At 41.4% G+C, this 25,421-nt stretch overlaps 1 protein-coding gene across 1 annotated transcript in view; it reads left to right on the top strand.

Annotated features, from left to right (window-relative positions):
• Positions 1-25,421, top strand: part of LOC126184378 (plexin-B) — a 981,143-nt gene that overhangs the window by 654,843 nt on the left and 300,879 nt on the right. Inside the window, exon 4 of the mRNA XM_049926762.1 lies at positions 15,741-15,841. Within this exon, the coding sequence (XP_049782719.1) occupies positions 15,741-15,841 (101 nt within the window). The remainder of the gene's footprint in view (positions 1-15,740; positions 15,842-25,421) is intronic.

Here is a 25,421-nt window from a genome sequence, read left to right as displayed (position 1 = left end):
ATATGAAGCCATCGCAAAACAGTACGAAGTTAAAGTAAAGCACGATTTCCATTTTATTTGTTGTTACTGGTCTGGTGAATCTAGTAAAGCATGTCCCGGACGTGTATCTGCAGTAGTTTTCCAGAACATCAAGAGAAGCAAGGATTATTGTAAAAGTAAATTTGTGTACCTTCCAAGAATGTAGAAACATTTATGTCATTGTTGGAACCGTTAGTGAATTGTTTCAGTCGTTTCCTAACCTTGAAACAAGTTAGTTATCTGTATCGTTAAGTGAAAGAACATAATAACAACACTGTATTTAAGTGAAACCACATAGTAACTGTTGTACTTTGTAGATTGGTTGTGAAATAGGGATGTCTTTCAAATTTACGACAGAGGAATACGCCGATTTGGTGCTTATTTATGGTAAATATGATGGTACAGCTACAATGCCAACAATGACATAAACATTTCTTCATTCTTAATGGAAAGTAAACAAATTTACTTGTATACTAGTCTTTGCTTCTCTGGATGCTCTGGAAAACTATTGCAGATACTCGTCTGGGACATGTTTTATTAGATTCACCAGATCAATAACAACAAACTAAATGAAAATCGTGCTTTATTTAACTTCGTACAGTTTTTCAATGGCTTCATATAGCGAAGTTGCTAAATTTCAGGCAAAACCTTTTACTAGCCGTAACTCCGTAACTAAACATTTGCGGACCTATGTTTATATAAACTTTTTTCTTTAGTTTTACTTGCAGAAAAACACATTAAAATATTTGCGTATCTTCGTGAATCATATATATATTTGTGCATGTAAACTGTACTTACATCAAAAGTAATTGCTTAAGTTACATAAAATTGCAGAAGTTACGTGATCAACTAATTTTTATTACTTATGAAAAGCAATTTATATTCTGTAAGGATATAATATACACCATGGACTAACGCTGAATGATGCGCAGTTCTGATTATGTACAGAAACAAACAACTAAACAAAGAGAAGTCGCCGGCTTCCAGTTTCTCTCTTACACATGCATTTATGTCTCTTTACGTAGTTCTACAATTTACTTACTCATTTATTTACTGTACCAAAACTACCGAACCGTACTTTTGGTAGAGTGCAAGTCTACGAGTGGCCCATATCAAAGTTAACAGTCAGTTGTACATTGAGAGAAGAGTTTATCATTCTAAATTGATTCCAAATAACGAAACGTTTGAAGGAATCATTTACAGGATAAAGCACACAAATCCAAAGGCTGTAAATTCAACTAAATACTTGTTGACTGCAATCACGAATAACTTAAACAGGAACGATCACACAGACAGTCTTGTGGGGAACGCAAGCCAAAGGCTGTGATTAATTGGTAGAACACTTAGAAAATGCAACAGGTCTACTAAAGAGACTGCTTATACTACGGTTGTCCGTCCTCTTCTGGAGGACTGTTGTGCGGTGAGAGATCCGCATCAGATAAAATCGACACAAGACATCGAAAGAGTTCAAAGAAGTGCAGCTCGTTTTGTTTTATAGTGAAATAGGGGAGAGAGTGCCACGGATATGATATGCGAATTGGGGCGGCAGACATTAAAACAAAGCTGTTTTTTGTTGAGGCAGGGTATTCTTATGAAAATTCAGTCACCAACTTTGTCCTCAGAGTGTGAATACATTGTGTTGACACCCACCTACATAAGAAGGAACGATCATCATAATAAAATAAGAAAATCAGAGACTGTGCGGCTGGTCCTGGCGGAGGTTCGAGTCCTCCCTCGGGCATGGGTGTGTGTCTTTGTCCTTCGGGTAATTTAGGTTAAGTAGTGTGTAAACTTAGAGACTGATGACCTTAGCAGTTCAGTCCCATAAGATTTCACATACATTTGAACATAAGAAAATCAGAGCTCACACGGAAAGATTGAAGATGGTTCGATGAACCCTCTGCCAGGCTCTTAATTGTGAATTGTTGATTAATCATGTAGATGTAGATCAGAATTTAAGTGATAAATTGAAGTGTTCAGCGACAATAACAAACACTCAGAATATTGCTATGGATGTGGATTGTTTCCGTACTAAGTACTTCATATTGTTCAAGTTTTAATAACGGGATCGAATATTTTGTGTTGTAGTATCCACTCCACCTCCCGCAGAAGAAAATCTAGTATTGCTAGGCTCCACTACGGTACCGACACGCATGTCGTAAGTGTTTTTTCGTGCAACACTACACACGTAACCGGCTGGTACCAGTTTAAACCATTTACAAAGTTCCAAAGTGAGCAGTGTGCTCTTTAAAGGGGGTAACTAATGTTTTATCCTGTGAGTTTGCATCCCAGTGAAAATACGAGTATCGACTTTACGCGTGCAGGGAGGGACGGCCGCAACGTACGAGCCCGAGAGTGAGTTTCCTTGTACCAGGCCCAGTCATTTAACGGGATTTTCGAAATAGTGTTTAACAAACTACTAACACAAAGCGACGGATCCGGCTGGTGACCGCGTAATCGACATTGGCACGGGCCCTCCCACCTCTCAGAGATTTGCCGCGCACTCTCATTCCCCCTTCCTCTTCTAATTATTGGAATGTTATTGCAGTCAAAGCGACGTCTGAATTACGAAGCAGAGCTCTCATGCGACCTTAATCGACTCTGTTTCAGAATTCAGTTATTGCGAGTTAATTGCTATTTTGGTATCCGGACGGAAGCAGATGGCAATGCTTTGCGTCTTTGTGCCGTCCGCGGTCGTTGTCTGCGAGGCCGAATCCCGCGAATTTCGGCCGATCGGCTCTCGCGCACAGCAGCGCCGCGTCACACGCAATTACGACTTCGTTAGCAGAAGCACGCCTTTCTGCCCTAAGCGCGTTTTCCGCGTCGTTGGCGTCGCTAGCGTGTCTCTCTACGCCAACAGCGCTCCGGGGCATCGGCCATCGGCAGAAACGGAATTTACGCAGAAAATTGCTGGAACCGAAATCCTCTCCAGCGTGAAGCGAATTCGCAGCACATCCGCGGACACAGGTTTCGTAGCTAGTTTAAAGAGAGCCACTTTGTACATGAGAAATTAATATTTTGCTCTTCCAGCTTGTACTTGAGCCAATGGGTGCTAAGGTGTTAGCTTACCACTGGCGCGTTAGCGGATTTTAATTCAACCGGATTATTTTGGAAGTAAAAACAGATAACGATGGTATACACTCAGGTGTATACCTGGATACCTCCTAACATCGTGTATGATCTCCTTTTACCCAGTGTAATGCAGCAACTCGACGTGGCACGGAACCAACAAGTCGTTGGAAATTCCCTACAGAAATATTGAGCCATGCTGCCTCTATATTATTGTATGATTATATGATAGCAGAACAAACACTGGTAGCAGTTACTTCTGTAAAATATCTGGGAGTATGCGTGCGGAACGATTTGAAGTGGAATGATCATATAAAATTAATTGTTGGTAAGGCGGGTACCAGGTTGAGATTCATTGGGAGAGTCCTTAGAAAATGTAGTCCATCAACAAAGGAGGTGGCTTACAAAACACTCGTTCGACCTATACTTGAGCATTGCGCATCAGTGTGGGATTCGTACCAGATCGGGTTGACGGAGGAGACAGAGAAGATCCAAAGAAGAGCGGCGCGTTTCGTCACAGGGTTATTTGGTAACCGTGATAGCGTTACAGAGATGTTTAACAAACTCAAGTGGCAGACTCTGCAAGAGAGGCGCTCTGCATCGCGGTGTAGCTTGCTCGCCAGGTTCCGAGAGGGTGCGTTTCTGGATGAGTTATCGAATATATTGCTTCCCCCTACTTATACCTCCCGAGGAGATCACGAATGTAAAATTAGAGAGATTAGAGCGCGCACGGAGGCTTTCAGACAGTCGTTCTTCCCGCGAACCATACGCGACCGGAACAGGAAAGGGAGGTAATGACAGTGGCACGTAAAGTGCCCTCCGCCACACACCGTTGGGTGGCTTGCGGAGTATAAATGTAGATGTAGATGTAGATGTATAGCCGTCCATAATGGCGAAAGTGTTGCCGGAACAGGATTTTGTGCACGAACTGATCTCTCGATGGGATTCACGTCGGGCGAATTGTGTAGCCAAATCATTCGTACGAATCGTCCAGAACAATTGTGGTCCGGCAACCAGGCGCATAGTCATCCATAACAATTCCATCGCTGTTTGGGAACATGGTCCACGAAAGGCTACAAATAACCATTTCCAGTCAGTGATCGTTTCAATTCAACCAGAGGACCCAGTCCATTTCACGTAAACACAGCCCACACCATTATGGAGCCACCAGCAGCTCGCACAGTGTCTTGTTGACAACATGGCTTCGTGGGGACTGCCCCACACTCGAACCCTACCATAAGCTTATCAACAGACACCACAACGGTTTATTGCCGGAGAGAGTGTTATATTCTGGAACACTTTTCAAACTCTAGCCAGCCCGGAATAAAAGTTCAGTATATTTTCGTACTCCATTTTTAAACGACAAAATTCACTTTTTGTGTGCTGCAGTCTTTTTCTGAAATTACAAAAATTACACCAGAAAAGTAAGGTTTTTCCAATTGTGACTAATGTTCCGAGGTACAAAATAGTCATGTAGCTATGAACAACAAAATTTAATTTTTTGTTATGTAAAAGTGTTGCAATCGAGAAAATATTTCCAGTGCTGTGTTTAACTGTCTGTTCAAATGGTTCAAATGGCTCTGAGCACTATGGGACTTAACTTCTGAGGTCATCAGTCCCCTAGAACTTAGAACTACTTAAACCTAACTAACCTAAGGACATCACACACATCGATGCCCGAGGCAGGAGTCGAACCTGCGACCGTAGTGGTCACGCGGTTCCAGACTGAAGCGCCTAGAACCGCTCGGCCACACCGGCGGGCTAATGTCTGTCTGTTACATTATTACTCTACTACAAACCAATAATCAGTAAGCTAAAACAAATTAGGTAGATCTCCAAGCAAAAATCAGTTGCAAATTAAACACATTTTGAAACAGAAGCTGTAGAAAACTAACACAAATTTTCATTCGCAAAAAAGATAAAATTGTTAAGATATTAAACAAATTCTGCTCATTTGCAAATATCACATGTTCTCTGACAGAAGACCTTGCGTTTCAAGATACAAGAAGGTGCACGATCGACGAAATGTGGCTTAACCGTCCACCTGTTATATAACCAAGTTTGAAAATACATAGAATTTTCCTCATCGTTGAATTTCGTAACTGAAGAATTAGCGATATCTTCCAAATTGCTTTAATATTTTATACAAAAAAATTGTTCAAATGGCTCTGAGCCCTATGAGACTTAACTTCTGAGGTCATCAGTCCCCTAGAACTTAGAACTACTTAAACCTAATTAACCTAAGGACATCACACCTATTCATGCCCGAGGCAGGCTTCGAACCTGCGGCAGAAGTGGTCGTGTGGTTTCAGACTGTAGCGCCTAGAACCGCTCGGCCATCCCGGCCGGCTTTTATACAAAACACAAATGTGCCGAACTGAAATATTTACAAATGTTGCACAAAATGCAACCTCATGCTTCATAATAATCAAAAAGTAGACAACGGCGTAAATTGCTTCTGGCGGTCTCCAGTGTGCAATTCTTCACGTGATTCTAAAATAGGTCACTAGATTGATATACCGACCAAGAAACATCATGTGTTCTTAGCTACACTATCCTCTAGGTACAAGACTCTCCTCTAAGAACGAAGGAGATGATAAAAGCATAACCAATGTTGTATTTTTCTTTCTTTTTTTGTAATAGAGTTGCGGAAGAGTTGCCAACTGAAGACACATCAGATCAGCCCATAATGAAACAACAAGATAATACAAAGCAATGTGAATGGTCGCTGTTTTAATTCAATCAATGTGTACTTCAAAACATTCCAGTGGGCAGGTCATTTCTGCTAACTGTCATTATCGAACACGCCCAACCGACCGACGAAATTAAACCATATCGATACGAAGCACCGGCCTGCAGTACGGAGCAATTTTTTTTGTATTGCTGCAGGTAAAACTGCCGCTCGGTATCCCTGTAATTAATTTGAAACCACTAGCGAAAACACGAATTTCGAAGTCGGTTTACAATTTTCCGCATTCCTGTAAATATCTGCCACCACGATGTCCCTTTAGGCAATAAACTTGTGGCCACGAAACAATTTAACGAAAAATTAAAAGCAAAAACAAAAAAAAAATAAAAAACAAAAAATTTGCGGTGGTTGCCTTTCGCCTGCAGCGATTCATGTCTACGATCGGTATGGGCTTCAAACTCTGTTCCCCACGTAGTTAAGTTAATAATATGTAACACTCATATCGCGACGCTGTTAGATGAGATTCAAAAACCTGCACCAGAAAATCAAAGTAAATAACAATGATGATACATTTCTGAATAATTCTAGATTTAAGTGTTTGAAAAGTCCACAATAAACATCAAAGTAGCGCCAGACCAACTATGGACAAAATGTGCTAATAACTTCGGATAGTGAGCAGCCAAAGATGGCTGATACAGAATTCACAAACGTCTGATACAAGCGGCAAAAATATCCATTCAAATCTTGATAAGTTTTCTAAGTGATGCAGAGATTGGCAACTTGCTTTAACTGCACACACAGGTAAACTTTTGCGTTTCACGAAACGCAGAAAAGTAGTATCCTCTGACTACACAATATCATGAGTCGCAAATGAAATCAGTTAACCCATACAAATACTGCGTGTAACAATTTGTGTGGTTATGAAATGGAACGATCACATATGCTCAGCCGTCGGTAAAACAGGTAACCGAATTCATTTCATTGGTGAGATGTTGATGAAACGCAGTCTGTCTACAAATGAGACTGCTTAAGAAAAAAAAAAAAAGCCTGATGTGGCCTACCCTAGAAAATTACTCAGGTAAACCCATACCAAATTGGTGTAACAGGGGACGCTGAACCTACACCAAGAAGAACAGCACGAATAGTCAGAGGTTTGTTTGACACACGAGATGGTGATACAGAGAAGCTGAACAACGTAAAAGGTTTCTAGAACCGGTATGAAGTGAAGAGAAACGTCTTTCTCGTGTTGGAAGTTCCTCTTGATGTTTTTTCGTGTTTGCGTTTTAGAATGCGGGTTTCTTGAAATCCGGCTTATGCAAAACACTGTTTCTTTTTATTATCCCAGACAGGTTTCGGCACCTATGTGACATCTTCTGTGGGTCAAATTTATTTCTGAAAATTAAATTGCTAGTGAAATTGCATTTTTATAGATCGGTTTTTCCACCTTTTTTTTTGTCGTTTTAGCAGCATGTCATATTTTCTGTCCTGTTGTGTATCTCTGGTGGATCTCTCTTTCTACTGCTGTTGAGTATGCTGTTTTCACACTGTTTTTTATGCAATTTCACTCTCACATTTGCTTCGCACGTATTTTCCACAAAATGTGATTTTTGAAAACACCTCTGTCTCCATATTCAGTGAGAGACGGAACACACAGATAAGTGGACAACAAATGACAAAACATATTTTTATGTGATATAATTACAAATTAACAATTCGGGTTTTTTTCTTTTACTTGTGACGTGAAACCTTGCTTCTTGCCAAATTCCACGATTGTAGGTCAGCGGGAAGTACCCTATGGGTTTCGATGAGTGAGTTTGCTAGTATAAAAATATGTGGTATTAATGGGTGTATCTTTTGACTGCATTGACTTGGAAGCTTAAATATTTTAAATCACCAAGGGACCGTTGACCTTAGTATTTGTCTTGAATTTTAACTTGACATCTCTACCTTTTTCTTAGAAGAAGGGGTCATAAAAGACGGACGGGCAGAGGTAGAACAAAATGATCCTATAAGCGTGCCATTTTTACCGATTGAGGCGAGGAGCCCAAAACCGTTGTCTGTTTTGAAGTGAAACCGTATTAAGAATGGAACAGAGAGGATTAGGAGAGACAGAGACGATTGAGGAAAGGTCCTTTGCAAAGCAGTGAACGCAAAAAATTTATGTGGTCACTGAATATTGGGAGAAAGAGAAAAACTGCATCAGAATAATGAAGGTATGACTAAACAAATGGGTAGTGAAGACCTAAAGCCTACTAGAACCTTCATTTAATGAATGAAAAGCGAGATACTTTTTTTAAAAAAAAATCGGCCATTGGAGCCTAAAATTCAGAAAATGCTTTCAAAAAAGTCTGAAAAGATTGGGGATTTTTGTTTTATGGCATTAGGCTGTGATCCAAGGCACATTCTTCTGCCTAATGTTTCGTCCCCCAATACTGGGGACATAATCAGGGGCTGTAACGACTTAGAAGGCTGTTACATTTTCAAACAAGCTTGGTATACGAAGCTGTTTATACGATAGGCAGAGAAATGTGCCTTGGAGTACTGCCTAATGCCCATAAAACAAAAATTACGAATGACTCAAACGTGAAAGCATGCATTGTGTGATTTGCAAACATCAGAATAAAGCGATAAAGCATCTCAAAATTGGGCACCTTCGAAAATAATTCTGCTATTGTAACCAGCAAAGAAGGCGTCCAATAATGTATAAATTTTGCTTAAAGTGGTCTCTAATGGCCCTATGAGAATATTTCTATATTTTATTTTAGGAAAGAATCGACAGCCTGTACGAGTCACACATTTCTACGGTTTGGTCCAATGTAGAGAAAGAGGATATAAATTATTAAACCTCACAGCGTGTATCATTAAGAACATTTTTCATGAATTATGTTTAGATTGCTAGCAAGTTTTCATTAAGTGTGACTGCCGACCTTGTTCTAGCTAGAAAGAAACGGTTTATCGGAACAGCGTGTCAAAAATAGCACTGTGCAGCCAAACACGATATTCACTTGGAATTTGATACCCAGATTCAGCAATTTCCTAGATCTCAGTGGTATGAATTCGTTAATTTTTTGGTACAGTTAGCTGTCTGAAGAGAATACGCCAGTATTTTGCGGCTCCCGGCTCCTAGCCTTAATCGCCCGCTTTTAATCGTACTGGTTTTGTACGAGTCTTTATATTCGTAATTACGTTTGTAAGGTCTGAATTCGAAGCAGCTCGGCGAACTAGTTTGGTATTCAGACGAGTGAGTGTGGAAGACCGTTTAAAATGCATACACGGCCGGCTGAGGCGTTCCTCAATTCTGTCCGACTTCCGGCGCACCTTTATATTCCAGAAAGCCCGTCCACTTTCTGAGCTATTATTGTGCGTATCATTTCAACGTTTTAAATTTTTTCTTTCATGTCTTCTGAAAGATAAATATTACGGCCTCGGTGAATGCTACAAAATATCTTGGCCAGCTTGCACGTAAGTATTCAGGGTCTTAATTAGGCGCTGTACTTCTGTGTGAGTTTTCATTTCGCGGTAGTAATTGCGGGCGGCACTACAGCCAAAGAGCGGAGCCAGTTTCAAGAAGGAGCAAGCCAGAAAAGATCGAGCAACTGGCCAAGAATGTAGTACGGAGAAGACTTGTGGAGAAGACGCAGCTGAGGTGGCCGTGAGCGGACTACCGGGAAGTCAGGAGAGACCACGTGGGAACAGCCCTCGCGGGCGGCCGTGTTTATAAGGACCGTTACGAGCAAAGTGCTTGGGTTACCTAGAATATGCCTGCTGGACAAAATGCGTGCATGCAGGATAGTTAACCAGACTTGGAATGGCACTGATGTTTTTCTGTGAAGCAGAGTGCACCATACACGCTAGACAGAGTTTTACAGACGGACTAAGGATTCACTGAGCTCGAGAGTGCCGTAGGGAAAGGTATATATCACTATAACTCTTATTGTGTATTAAAAATAGCTGAGTACCCGGCGGGTTGTCCGGGTATGTATTTATTACTATTGTATTAACCGATCTCCTCCTTGCCCTCTCTTTGCCCATTTTCTCCGCCCTCCGATCTGTCCTTTGTCCACCTCCTTCTGCTCCCTCTCTCTGTCCATCTCTTCCACCACCCACTCTCTATCTGTCTCCTCCTGCCTCTCTTTTAGTCCATCTGCTCCTACCCCTCCCTCTGTCCGTGTGTTCCTTCCTCAATTTTTGCACATTGAATACTCCTCCTGCCTCTTCATCTTCTACTCATTCCTTTTATCTCCTCGTCCCCCCTCCCTCTGTCCAGCTCCTCCTCCATCTCCTCTCCCTCGCTCTCTGTCCATCTCCTCCACCACTCTTCCTCTGTCGATCTCCTCGTTCCTTCTTCTCTCTCCACGATATCACCTCCACCCCTATAGCAGATAGGTGGTTCTTACCGCCACAGTATTTCTTTACGGATAGTAAGTAATATGTGTACCAAATTAGGATGAAATCGATCCAGGGGTTTAGGAGGAGCTATTTACCATCGGCTTTGTACGCAAACGTACAAGTCACATACACACTATGTGATCAAAAGAATGCGGACACCTGGCTGAAAACGAGTCCGTGGCGTCTGGTTCAACTGGCTCTGAGCACTATGGGACTTAACAGCTATGGTCATCAGTCCCCTAGAACTTAGAACTACTTAAACCTAACTAACCTAAGGACATCACACAACACCCAGTCATCTGTGGCGTCCTCCATCGGTAATGCTGGAACTCAGTATCGTGTTGGCTCACCCTTAGCCTTGATGACAGCTTCCACTCTCGCAGGCATACGTACAATCAGGTGCTCGAAGGTTTCTTGGGGAATTGCAGCCCATTCTTCAAGGAGTGCTTCAAAATAGCTCTGAGTACTACGGGACTTAACATCTGAGGTCATCAGTCCCCTAGAATTTAGAACTACTTAAATTTAACTAACCTAATGACAGCACACACATCCATGCCCGAGGCAGGATTCTAACCTGCGACCGTAGCGGTCGCGCGGTTCCAGACCGAAGCGCCTGGAACCGCTCGGCCACACTGGCCGGCACGGAGTGCTGCACTGAGTAGAGGTATAGATGTTGGTCGGTGAGGCCAGGCACGTGTTGGAGTTCCAAAACATCCCAAAGGTGTTCTATAAGATTCAGATCATGACTCTCTGCAGGCCAGTCTATTACAGGGATGTTATTGTCGTGTAACCACTCCGCCACAGGCCGTGCATTATGAACAAATGATCGATCGTGTTGAAAGATGAAGTCGCCATCCCATAATTGCTCTACAACAGTGGGAAGCAAGAAGGTGGACCCGTGCTGTGATAGTGCCACGCAAAACAACAAGGGGTGCAAGCACCCTCCATGAAAAACATGACCACACATTAACACAACCGCCTCCAAATTTTACTGTTGGCACTACACACGCTGACATATGACGTTCACCGGGCAAAACAACAAGGGATGCAAGCCCCCTCCACGAAAAACATGACCACATCACAACACAGCCGCCTACGAATTTTACTGTTGGCACTATACACGCTGACAGATAACGTTCACCGGGCATTCACCACACGCACACCCTACCATCGAATCGCCACATTGTGTACCGTGATTCGTCCCTCCACAAAACGTTTTTCCACTGTTCAATCGTCCAATGTTTACGTTCCTTACACCAAGCGAGTCGTCGTTTGGCATTTACCGGTATGATGTGTGGCTCATGAGCAGCCGCTCAACCATGAAATCCAAGTTTTCTCACCTCCCGGCTAACTGTCATAGCACTTGCAGTGGATCCTGATGCAGTTTGGAATTCCTGTGTGATAGTCTGGATAGATATTTGCCTATTACACATTCGACCGTATTCAACTGTCGGCGGTCTCTGTCAGTCAACAGACGAGGTCGGCCTGTACGTTTTGTGCTGTACGTGTCCCTTCACTATCACATCGGAAACAGTGGACCTAGGGATGTCTAGGAGTGTGGAAATCTCGCGTACAGACGTATGATACAAGTGACACCCAATCACTTGACCACGTTCGAAGTCCGTGAGCTCCACGGAGCGCTCCATTCTGCTGCCTCACGATGTCTAATGATTACTGAGGTCGCTGCTATGGAGTGGCAGGCAGAAGGTGGCAGTACAATGCACCTAATATGAAAAACGTATGTTTTTCGGGGTGTCCGGATACTTTTGATCACATAGTGTATTTCACATGTATTTGTACACATATTTTACCTGAATTTCTAGCCAATTTCGCTCTGCATTTTCGTTTTCACGCATCTCAGTGTTTATGACATATCTCCTAAACTGTGTTTCGTACAAATTTATATTTTTTAGGTAAAATATGTGGATACCGTTTGCGAAATGTGTTGCGGATAGAGGTAGTAGTAAAGAAGCAATAAATTAAAACGTCATGCCTGATGCGCAGTTTTACTGCATAAACAGCGAAAATGTAGTAAACACTAACCTTTTTTTATTTCATCTTTTTCACCACCACGCTCACCCCTTTGATAGGTAGGAGGTTCTTACACCACAGCGATTCTTTTCAGTCAGTAAGTGATAGGTATACCAAGTTTGATTGAAATCTATCGAGTAATTTGTGTGGATACAAATGGCTCTGTGCATTGTGGGACTTAACATCTGAGGTCATCAGTCCCCTAGAACTTAGAACTACTTAAACCTAACCAACCTAAGGACATCACCGTAGCGGTCAGGCGGTTCCAGACTGAATCGCCTAGAACCGCTCGGTCACAGCGGCCGGTAATTTAGGTGGAGATGTGGAACATACGTATATACAAACGTACGTACATGTCTGTAACAGGTATGGATTTGGCGTACAATAACAGTCACAAGCAAAAGAGTCTGTAAAGTGGACACTTCACGTGTGAAAAAAGATCGTCTGGACTGATCGCAAATAACGAAGGAAGGAAGATTATGGTTTAACGTCTAGTCGACATCGAGAGCGGGAACACAATCTCAATTTGTTTCCAGGATGGGAAAGGAAATCAGCCGTGGCCTTTCAGAGGAATCGTTCCGGCATTTGCCTGGAGCGATTGAAGGTAATTATGGGAAACGTAAGTCAGGATGGCCAGACGTCGTTGTCCCGAATGCGAATAGCGAAGGAAGGCACTACTAGGTGGCAAAACGCGTGGGGCTATTGATACAGTTCGGGTTGATGGTGGAATTCTAGTCTTTAGTTATTTATTTATTTATATACTTTATCTGACATCCTTAGAACTAACATCACAATATGTATAGTACGTGAGCTGTAGCTTGTGCCAAAATTATCATCTACCGGGACCACAAGTCAGAAAAAGCTGGCCAAAACGATCATGCTACATCACTGCGGAACTTCAGACAAATCGTACGCCGGAACACAATACAAAAGACATCAGGTTTGTGGAGGAAAGGAAAGTGCGCATCATTGAAATTGCCACCCCAGGCGAAAGCAGAATTGGCCAGAAACAACTAGAACAGATGCGAGGTTTCGAAAAACGAACTAAAAGCGGCTCTGGCACAAACCAGTGAAAGTGGTCCCAGTGGTTCCCGGCACACTGGGAGCAGTATCGAAAGATCTTAGTGGGCACTTGAAATCTGTTGGGATTGCTAACTACAAAAAGCCACTTTGCTGAGATCTGCTCAAATTATCTGCCGATACATTACGCAGTCCTAGACGCTTGGGAAGCGTTCGACTAGTGATAAATACGATAGCGATCTCATCTGCTGTGTTCATAATGATATCAACAATAATAATAGTAGATGTGATTGTTATATAAATCTTATTACATTGTGTTAAGTGATTATCTCAGAACATAACGTTCTTGTCGAATGTGAGTAACAACATGCCAACAGGAATACTCTGCAGCAGTAAAGAAGGAAATTAAATCTAGAGGTGAAGTTGTCTGGTTCGATGGAGACCAAGAAATAATAGCGTAAAGTTAGCAGATAAGATAGAGAGAAATTTAAAAAAAACATTAATAGATGGAGATATAGGCGTGGGGAAAGCTGGGAATACGTTGACAATGTGACAAAAATACGGATTCGCTCTTGTACAGAAGCAAGGCAGATGGAATATGACGAGAGGGAAGCTATGTCGATTATAACAGGAAAAACTTCAATCTCCTCTGAAAAACTGTGAGGTTTTGGGTCTGATGTGGTTTACGGTATAGATTCTTCCAGAGTCTTGTGACCGAAACGGAGGAGGAGATGGAGAAAGAGTTATTGTTATGCATAGGTACAGTCTCGATGCCGAACATATTAGATGTTGTACTACAGTTACGGAACACGATACGCATTTGATATGCGAGGAGAGGAACTGAGGTCAGCAGTGAGTAAGGTATAAAAGAAGATAAAAAGTGTGAAAATTACGTTCACCATCCGACCACGTCCACCCTAACCGAGCATAAGGAGGATTAACATCATCAAACAACTGAATACTACAAATCTCACTCAAGCAATGATGGCTAGTTCGAGTCGTCTATAGGTTTCGCTATTTGTGGTGTACTAAACTACATCACAGTAGAACATACTCGTCTGAACTACTGACAGGATTAGCCATTGTTTTATTTTATATGTAATTCTTTTTCTAAATTTTTGAAAAGCATGTAAGCAAGAGAGAAATTACTGTGTGTTGTGACAGTTAATCCTTTCCAGAATGAATACTCGTCTAATACTATGCTGAGACGTTTCACTAATTTTTCGTAGAGTAATTGGGTACTATCAAGGAGTACAGAGGGAACTGTTCCGTGAATGTGTTAGATGGTGGGCTCCCTGTGCGAAATGAATGTTACCTGCGGCTTCTTCGGGTTTAGTCTAAGAAACCCATCGTGACACTGAACAAAAGCCATCGTTCCTGCACAGCATGGAAAATGCAGTGTTCTTGGGGACAGAATGTGTCACATCTGAGATATCATTAATGAATAGGAGGGCCACTTGTTTTTTTATCAACTTCCGCTTCGTCACGAAATTAAAACCGCACTGAAAATCCGGTGAAGCTTTGCGCAGATGTGTTGTGCAATGTATCTAGTACGTCCGTCTATCGCGACACGTTTCATTTTTCAGTTCTGAGCGCACAGTGAGCGTATAAAGATGCGTAGAAAATAGTGTCTCCTGCCAAGTGTGAGGTCCTACTAAGACGTTTCACTTGATTCCTTGCAGCCTACATATCGTAACTGGCATGAATTTCCTCCTTCATGACAATTCTCGACCGAATACTGTAGGGGCAACGAAGACGCACCTGCAGCAGTTTCGATGGGAAGTGTTTGCTCACCCACCATACTGTCCGGACTTGCTTCCTCTGATTTTCGTCTATTTTCTCACATGAACTGCTGGCTATGAGGGCAGCATTTTGTCACTGACAACGAGCTGCAGACGTATGTAGGGAATAAGCGGAAATCACAGGTGGCTGCCTTCTACGGAGTGATTATTGGAAAGTTGGTACCACGCTAGGACAAGTGTCGAAGTCAGAGCGGCGACTGTGTAGAGAAGTAGCGGGAAGGTATAGCTAAATGTTGCAAATAAAACGTTTTTGATTTTCTCTGTGCTTTACATTTCCAGACCGATCGGAGTTTGAAAAAAAAAAAATAAAATAGCCCTCGTAATTATGGGGTAAGGCAACGGATCAAGGACTGAGCCTAGGGGCGCTTTTGAGTGTACGTGTTTCCATGATGACGCCTCCAATGGAATATTTACGTGAAATGAAATGATGTGCAAGTTAAGTCTACCATCATGGACGGTAGTGTAATATGAACATGATGGGACACCATATTCACCTTTTGTTCGCCATTAGTATATGGATAGATGATGGTGTCTCCCGAAAACTTAAAAATCGTAGAATTCGTGCCTTGCCTAGTCGCCATTACCATCAGGGCTAAAGTGTACGTTGCTTGCAACTACGGAGAGTCTTACTTCAGCTGCTTAAAGCGTAAATATTATACTGCGTATCTGCGAAAGTGCTGTTTAAAATTCCGCAACTACAGTGAAACCTCGATTTGTTTCAGGTGACGAAAATCAAAGTGGAGCATTGTGGGAGCTACGGCAACTGCTCCATGTGCCTGGAGGCGAAGGACCCTTACTGCGGATGGTGCTCTCTCGAGAAAAGGTAAGACCTGTCATTCACAACGCCTCATTCCTTCATATTTTCAGTGTTTCCTTTTGTAAATGAGGAGCCTTCATGTTAGGGTGTTTATCGGTATTAATCGATAACATTTTAGGCCTAAACCTGAATATTGAACCATACAACACGTCGTTATATGTTGTAATCGAGCGTGGTTTGAGCACCAGCTCGCTTTAAATGTGGAGCTGGCAAACTATTCCGCGTGTTACTGACTCTTTTTAATATTTCCTATACTCTTCACGATGTTTCAACAACGATTTTGACTAATGATAATAGGAAAAGTGGAAAATATTGTGCTGTGTGCTCAATAACCGCACTTTTTTACTATTGGGGCATTTGGGAAAATGATTCTTAAACGGAATGAGTTACTTTTCGAACAGCATTCAATAACTCATATTAGGTGGAGTAAAGTGATATGACACGTGTCAATATTCGGAGAAAAAAGTTAAGCAAAAATAAGCAGAAAATACACTATATGTGATGCCGAAGAAAACGACATAGTGCAGTTTCCACTTCATTGCAATGTAAATATAGTTTGATGATGAAACTGAACAGTATTTGTAGATTTTTGGGGACTTCCGTAATTAATTAGAAAAATTATTGAGATACTTTTGGGGCCTGGTTTGATTAACAGAGTTTCAAATTTTATCCGATTGTATATTTATTTTGTAGCGGTATTAGTAAATCGTTAAGGGCGTTCATTTCAGTTCATTCAAATGAACGTATCTGAAGCAGGACATGTTCAGCCTTTATTGCACCCTGTCTATACATGGTTGTGATCGTGTAACATAACGGGGAAACGACTGTTATCTTGATGATGAGAGAAGTTTACATCGGCAATATTCCGCCCACAACGGGAGAAAGGGTCATCAAACTGTGTTCCTATGTCATGGATTATTTCAGTACAGAATCTCCTGAAGGCCGAGCATTTGATACTGTTGACAGCTGTATGTCAATGGAATGGGGACGTGAAACTCGACAACCCACTTCATGTAATTCAGGAGACAAAAGCTATGTGCCCGTAACAAATTTCACCTCATCTCTTCCTGTGATTTCCATATCATCCATAACAACAGAAACACGCCATCACCCTCCGCAAGAACTAGTTACAGTCGTACACACTTTACGGATATATTCTTCGCATTACGCTGATAAAAGAAGTGGAATCCTACTTCCATATGTGCCTGTAACACCCAATGAAATATATCATAATATTCGGCTTGGAAGTAATGTCTGTGGAGATAGATTAGAGTCTTCAACGATATGGATGTACCTCAGGCGGAGCAGTACGCCGTAGTGAAAACTCTGCAATGTATACATGATTTCCTTTTAACGATGAGTCGGCGCTGTAAATGTGTATTTTTATCTGAATAGGCAGTACTTGTACCGCGTTTGCTTGAAGTAATTAATATACTGTCCGTGGCCTATCTTTTAGGGAAGTCTCTTCAGGGCTGAATTTCTCAGCAGCCCAGCCTCAGATGCCCTTATCCAGAGGCCTGTGGTTATCGGGTTTTACATGTCGTAGCGTTCGTGATGTCGGAGATGCGGATTTTTTTTCCCCCTCCGTTTGGAGTGTGGGCCGGGCAGGTATCGGCGATTGCGTATTCGGGAGCAACGTTGTTTCCCTGCCTTATCCGCTCGCAGGAAACCTGAGATCTGCAGGCCCCCGCTGTTTGGTTTCTGCCTCGACCAATACCAGCGTCTGCCTCATATTGCTATACAGCACGAGATCAGTTTCAGAATGTTACACAATTCGGCTTTAAACAGCTTGTCGAAAGATGCGAACCGTTGTAGTACTGTCAGCTTCGAAATCTCTCTCTCTCTCTCTCTCTCTCTCTCTCTCTCACACACACACACACACACACACACACACACACACACCAATGACGTGCAGACTCGCCGAGCACACACACACACAGCACTACCAAATGCAGTTACGTACCACTCACCACTTAATTGTTAGAAAACGTACAGTAGCGTGAGGCCAATTTTCATGCATCCTCCTCGTAGAAATTTGATGTCTTCCACGGTCACCAGCTATTAAACACCTGTATCTGAAATTTGTAAAAAGCGGAACGAAACTTTGTCTCCCCGTTTTCTTCTTCTCCATGTTGTTTGTGCTTGGCTTCTCTGAACAGTGAGTCTCTGCTCATTCCAAACCACTGGATTAAGTTCTTTTGCTAGGATAATCTTCTACGTCCTGAACCATCCCTGCCATCACTTTTTCCTTGAAGTGTTAGTTGCAACAAGCTGTATTTGTTGTTGCGCATTATAATGCCAAAGTATTCCAGTTTTCTTCCCTTGATGTTATTCAGAATTTCTAAATCTTTCTTCATACGCCGTGTTACTGCCACATTCGTGACTTTATCTGTCTATGGTATCCTTAACATCCTTCGATGCGCCCAAATTTCAAATGCCTCCAGTTTCTTACATAATACTGCGGTGACTCAACTCCATAGTAGCATCAAAGTGGTCGAGTGCGAAGTGTAATACTTATGTCACGGCTAGACAGAACTTTCTACATTTTCTGGAAAGAACTCCTGGTCTCTTCAATTCTGCAGCGAATTTCTGGAGAGAAGTCCTAGTTGTCGTTTATTTGACACCCCAGATATTTATTAGCGTGTGTAAGAGCGCCCTGAATTTGATCTCGGTTTCTTCTTAAAGTATAAACGTAAGCCCATGGCATTGCTCTCTTCAGTAACATTGTTTAACAGTTCTTCCAGGTCTTCCAGCCTCGTTGCAAGGAAGATAAGACATCAGCATGTCTGATGTTATTGATAACTCCATTAAGACTGCTCCGTAATTCATTCCATGAAGAGCATCTCGGAAAATGTTTTCAGAATACATGTCAAAAAGTGATGAGGAGAGAATACACCCCCTGCGAACGCATTTCATAATCTTCTGATAGCTGACCAACGACACACGCACTAGCACTTTCCAGTCAATCGGATGACACAACCATGCATTCCCAGTTCGCCCAAGATATGCATCAATTTCTCATGCTGAACAGTGCATAAAGCTTTTACATAATCGATGAAGCAATCAAAAAAACGGACGTCAACTTCACGACAGTGCTGAATAAATACCTGAAAGCTGAGTAACGCCTGCCAAATCCCGAAACCATTTTTGAATTCAAACTGAGAGTCACCTGTACTCTCCTCACATTTACGTTATACTATGAAATGCAGTATTTTAATGAATAACTTGAGGACATGATTCATTAAACTTACCATTCTGTAGTCTTTTCAGAATTTTATTAAAATATTGTCCAACGATCGTCACTCCATGCCCTTAGGAGAAAGAACATAGAAACGTTATAACGTGTCACTAAACCTCAAAGATTTTATTTCTTTTCTCTGAACCTTAACTCCTATTCCAAATTGTCTTTAGTTTCCTTTACTGCTTGCTCAGTGTTGAGATGGAATAACATCGGGGATAGGCTACAACACTGTCCCACTCTATTCTCAACCACTGCTTCCCTTTTATGCCCCTCGACTCTTATAACTGCGGTCCGGTTTCTGCACAAGTTATAAATAGCCTTTCACCCCTGTATTTTACCCCTGCTACCTTAACAATTTCAAATATACTATTATAGTCCACATTGTCAAAAGCTTTCTCTAAGTCTAAAAACACTATAAATTTAGGCTTACCTTACCTTAACCCATCTTCTAATATACGTCGTAGGTTCAGTATTGCCTCGCGTGTTCCTATATTTCACCAGAATCCAAACTGATCTTCCCAGAGGTCAGCTTCTACAAGTTTTTACATTTTTCTGTAAAGAATTCGTGTTATTGTTTGCAACTATCACTTATAAAACTGATAGTTCGGTAATGAAGTAGAGTGGATATGGAATGTAGACTGGCAATGGCAAGGAGAAATTTATTAACATCGAGTATAGATTTAAGTGTCAGGAAGTCGATTCTGAAAGTATTTGTATGGAGTGTAGCCATGTCTGGAAGTGAAACATGGACGATAAATAGTTTGAACAAGAAGAGAATAGAAGCTTTCGAAATGTGGTGCTCCACAAGAATGCTGAAGATTAGATGGATCGATCACATAACTAATGAGGAGGTATTGAATAGAATTGGGGAGAAGAGGAGTTTGTGGCGCAACTTGACTAGAAGAATGGATCGGTTGGTAGGACATGTTCTGAGACATCAAGGGATCATCAATTTAGTATTGGAGGGCAGCGTGGAGGGTAAAAATCGTAGGGGGAGACCAAGAGATGAATACACTAAGTAGATTCAGAAGGATGTAGGCTGCAGTACGTACTGGGAGAAGATGCAGCTTTCACAGGATAGAGTAGCATGGAGAGCTGCATCAAATCAGTCTCAGGACTGAAGACAACAACAACAACAACAACAACACAGTTCGGTAATGTTCACACTTGTGAGCAACTTCTTTCTTTGGAACTGGAATTAGCTGTAAGATCTAAGATAAGTCCTTTGCGTGTGGGTTACCGAAGTATCTGCTCAAGACAGTTTTCGAAAAAAGTGTCCAGAACCACTTCGCGCGACAGTCTGTCCGTTCTATGTCCAATTAATCCATAGATGTCCCAGTCTACACTCGGCAGCTAAAGTCTTCTCCAACTAACGTTTCGTGGCCGGAGTTCTTCCGCGCTACAGAGCATAGATTTTCTTTGAAAGATTCTGCAACTTATAAGGCGGAATCAGGTGGCCGGTGAAACCATCCGATGATCAACTTTAGTTGACCTAGGCTGGTTACTCGGGCCCAGATCGCAGTCTCCCTCAATTGCGACCTTTGATTTCTGATTCCATGCTGGTCGTTTGTCAATAGATCGTTTTCTTCGAGTTATTTTATGCTGTTCGGTCACAGTATATCTCCAAAAATCCTGCTACAAATGGAAGTCAGTGATGTTGTTGTTGTTGTTGTTGTTGTGGTTGTGGTCTTCAGTCCTGAGACGGGTTTGATGCAGCTCTCCAAGCTACTCTATCCCGTGCAAGCTTCTTCATCTCCCAGTATTTACTGCAACCTACATCCTTCTAAATCTGCTTAGTATATTCATCTCTTGGTCTCCCTCTACGATTTTTACCCTCCACGCTGCCCTCCAATGCTAAATTTGTGATCCCTTGATGTCTCAGAACATGTCCTACCAACCGATCCATTCTTCTAGTCAAGTTGCGCCACAAACTCCTCTTCTCCCCAATTCTATTCAATACCTCCTCATTAGTTATGTGATCTACCCATCTAATCTTCAGAATTCTTGTGTAGCACCACATTTCGAAAGCTTCTATTCTCTTCTTGTCCAACATATTTATCATCCATGCTTCACTTCCATACATGGCTACACTCCATACAAATACTTTCAGAAACGACTTCCTGACACTTAAATCTATACTCGATGTTAACAAATTTCTCTTCTTCAGAAACGCTTTCCTTGCCATTGCCAGTCTACATTTTATATCCTCTCGACTTCGACCATCATCAGTTATTTTGCTCCCCAAATAGCAAAACTCCTTTACTACTTTAAGTGTCTCATTTCCTAATCTAATTCCCTCAGCATCAACCGACTTAATTCGACTACACTCCATTATCCTCGTTTTGCTTTTATTGATGTTCATCTTATATCCTCCTTTCAAGACACTGTCCATTCCGTTCAACTGTTCTTCCAAGTCCTTTGCTGTCTCTGGCAGAATTACAATACCATCCGCGAACCTCAAAGTTTTTATTTCTTCTCCATGGATTTTAATACCTACTCCGAATTTTTCTTTTGTTTCCTTTACTGCTTGCTCAATATACAGATTAAATAACATCGGGGACAGGCTACAACCCTGTCTCACTCCCTTCCCAACCGCTGCTTCCCTTTCATATCCCTCGACTCTTATAACTGCCATCTGGTTTCTGTACAAATTGTAAATAGCCCTTCGCTCCCTGTATTTTACCCCCGCCACCTTTATAATTTGAAAGAGAGTATTCCAGTCAACATTGTCAAAAGCTTTCTCTAAGTCTACAAATGCCTTTCCTTAATCTTTCTTCTAAGATAAGTCGCAAGGTCAGAATTGCCTCACGTGTTCCAATATTTCTATGGAATCCAAACTGATCTTCCCCAAGGTCGGCTTCTACTAGTTTTTCCATTCGTCTGTAAAGAAGTCGCGTTAGTATGTTGCAGCTGTGGCTTATTAAACTGATTGTTCGGTAATTTTCACATCTGTCAACACCTGCTTTCTTTGGGATTGGAATTATTATATTCTTCTTGAAGTCTGAGAGTATTTTGCCTGTCTCATACATCTTGCTCACCAGATGGTAGAGTTTTGTCAGGACTGGCTCTCCCAAGGCCGTCAGTAGTTCTAATGGAATGTCGTCTACTCCCGGGGCCTTGTTTCGACTCAGGTCTTTCAGTGCTCTGTCAAACTCTTCACGCAGTATCGTATCTCCCATTTCGTCTTCATCTACATTCTCTTCCATTTCCAGAATATTGTCCTCAAGTACGTCGCCCTTGTATAGACGCCCTATATACACCTTCGACCTTTCTGCTTTCCCTTCTTTGCTTAGAACTGGGTTTCCATCAAAGCTCTTGATATTCGTGCAAGTGGTTCTCTTTTCTCCAAAGGTCTCTTTAATTTTCCTGTAGGCAGTATCTATCTTACCCCTAGTGAGATAAGCCTCTACATCCTTACATTTGTCCTCTAGCCATCCCTGCTTAGCCATTTTGCACTTCCTGTCGATCTCATTTTTGAGACGTTTGTATTCCTTTTTGCCTGCTTCTTCTTCTTCTTCTTCTTCTTCTTCGCGGATGGATCACTTAGGAGCACGCGTAATCAACATTTGTTGGCCTTCCTTTTCGCCCAGTATTCCTTCATAAACAACGAATGGGCTAGCTTACGTTGCGTAGACCATGTATGTCGGTTAGTTTTTCTCTCTTCTTCCTCAAAACCCCGTGCGTTTGTGATTTTTCTGATTTCATTTCTATCATGTAGATTTGGAGACTCTAATTCTCTCAGGTCTTTTTCCGTCTGTTTGTACCACTTCGTTCTTGTAGGTTTGTTCTTTAAAAATGTATGGATGTATGAGTCCATTCTTTCTAAGTGCCCCATGAATTGGATTCTTCTCATGCGCATTGTGTCTGATATTTTGGAGATATTTTTATATATTTCTGCATTGGGTTTTGGATAATGTACCCCATCTTTAGTTCTTGGTCCTAGGATTTTCCTCATTATCTTACGTTCTTTCACTTCTAATTCCTCTTTTGGTGTTCTGTGTTGAAGGTTTAATGTCTCAGATGCGTAGAGAGCTTCGGGTCTAATTACTGTTGTATAGTGTCGTATTTTGCAGTTCCACGAGAGACTCTTTTTGTTGTAAATGTTTTTTGTTAACTGAAACGCCGTCTCCATTTTCTGGACTCTTGATCCGACAGATTTCTTTTCATTACAATTTTCTGCAATCCATTCACCTAAATATTTAAATTCTTTTACTCGAGAGATGTAGTTATTACCAATTTTGAGATCAGGAGGTGCATTTTTGACGTCAGTCATAAATTTTGTTTTTTCAAATGAAATTTGTAATCCTATTTTAGCTACCTGTTCTTGTAATAATTCTAGCTGTTGCTGTGTATCGGTAATGTCTTGTGCGATCAGTGCCATGTCATCAGCAAATGCTAAACAGTGTAATTCTATGCCCTTATGTCTTGGTTCTAGTCTGTGTGCTGGTGCACCTGCTTTTTTCCATTCTATAACAACTTTTTCAAGAGCACAATTGAAGAGCACTGGGGACAGTAGACAGTACATCCCCTTGTCGTACTCCTGTGTCTATTTCAAATTCTGTGCTCAATTCTCCAATAAATTTTACTTTGGATTTGGTCTCCGTGAGTGTTTCTTTTATGATGTTTGTTGTCTTTTGATCTAGTCCAAATTCTGCTAATACTTCAAAAAGGGATTCTCGATCTATACTGTCATATGCTTTTTTAAAGTCGACAAACGTGATGACGTAACCTTTATTTGAAGTACTATGTAAATATTTCATTGAGTTTTTCAAGTTAAGGATTTGTTCTACGCAAGAGCGACCTTTTCTGAACCCACCTTGGTATTCGCCTAGTTTTGAATCCAGCTGAGGTTCTGCGCGGTTTAGTAGGGCTTTAGACAGAATTTTGTATGTTATTGACAATAAAGAGATTCCACGATAGTTGTTGGGGTATGTTTTACTTCCTTTTTTGTACAGAGGATGTACGATTGCAGTCTTCCAATCTGTGGGGATTTTTTCAGTTTTCCAGATTTCATGTATAATTTCTTTGAGTTTTGCAATAAGATTTTCTCCTGCATTTTTCCATAATTCTGCAATTATTTGGTCTTCTCCTGATGCTTTGTTATTTTTCAGTGACTGAATTATCTCTTTAATCTCTTGTAAACTTGGTGGCTTTGAGACTGGGTTTCGTTGTGTACGATGGAACTCAAATTTTTGTGCAGGCTTTTCACAATTCAATAATTTAGAAAAGTATTTTGCAAGAATTTCACAGTTTTCGGTGTTGGTATGAGCAATTTCCCCATTATCATTTTTGAACTGGAGTGATGGAGGAGAGTACTTTGTTAATTTTTGTTTGAATACTCTGTAGAAATTTCGGGAATTGTTTTTCTTGAAATCATTTTCTGTCTTGCAATTTTTTGTCTTCGTGTTGTTTACGGACTGTTCGTATTGCTTTTGTGACTGTTTTCCTGGTATCTTTGAGATCTTCCAGGGTCTTTTGATTTTTGTTGCACAACCAATTTTGCCACGCCTGTTGTCTGAGATTTATCAGTTGGTCACACTCATCTGTCCACCATGGGTGTTTACGTGTTCTTGTTTGCGGTGCTACAGTTTCAGCTGCATTTAAAAGTCCTGCTTGCAGTTGTTGCCAATTTTGTGGTTTTAAATTTTGCGTTTCTTTTGTAAATTGTTCATTGCCATTTATCTTTTGTACATCATATTTACGGTGTGGAGATTTCTTAGTGAATTTTCTTTTTTCTGGAATGGCATCTAGGGAGAATTTTGTTGGGTAATGGTCGGAATCTAGGTCTAGTCCATTAAGGACTTTAAGTTTCATGATTTCTACTGTATTTACGCGGGAGATCATTACATGATCCAACTGATATTCACCTAGCAATGGATTAGGTGAGACCCAAGTTTTCGTTTTCCAGGCTCTTTTCTTGAAAAATGTTGATTTGAAAAATAGGTCATGGTTTTTGCAGATTTCCATGAGTCGCATGCCATTCCGGTTGGTCTGTGTATGCCCTGACCATTTGCCTACCAATATCGATATTTCTTTTCTTTACCGATTTGTGCATTGAAATCGCCCATAAGGATTTTGACATGGTTATTTGGGATTTTTTGGAGAATATTATCTAATTGGTTCCAGAATTCTTCTACTTCTTCTATTTTGTTTTTGTTAGTGATGTTAGTTGGTGCATGTCCGTTGATTAGGGTGTATATCTTATTAGCTGATTTTATTGTCATCCTGGAGAGCCGATCCGAGTAAGATTTGAAAGTCGCGACTGAATCAAGTATTGATGTATCTACTATAAATCCAGTTCCAAATTGTGGACAATTTGCCATGGCTCGTTTTCCAGGTTTTCCT

This window comes from Schistocerca cancellata, chromosome 4 (genome assembly GCF_023864275.1).
Source record: "Schistocerca cancellata isolate TAMUIC-IGC-003103 chromosome 4, iqSchCanc2.1, whole genome shotgun sequence".
Taxonomy (NCBI): Eukaryota; Metazoa; Arthropoda; class Insecta; order Orthoptera; family Acrididae; genus Schistocerca; species Schistocerca cancellata.
This window is presented reverse-complemented; position numbering and strand designations above follow the sequence as displayed.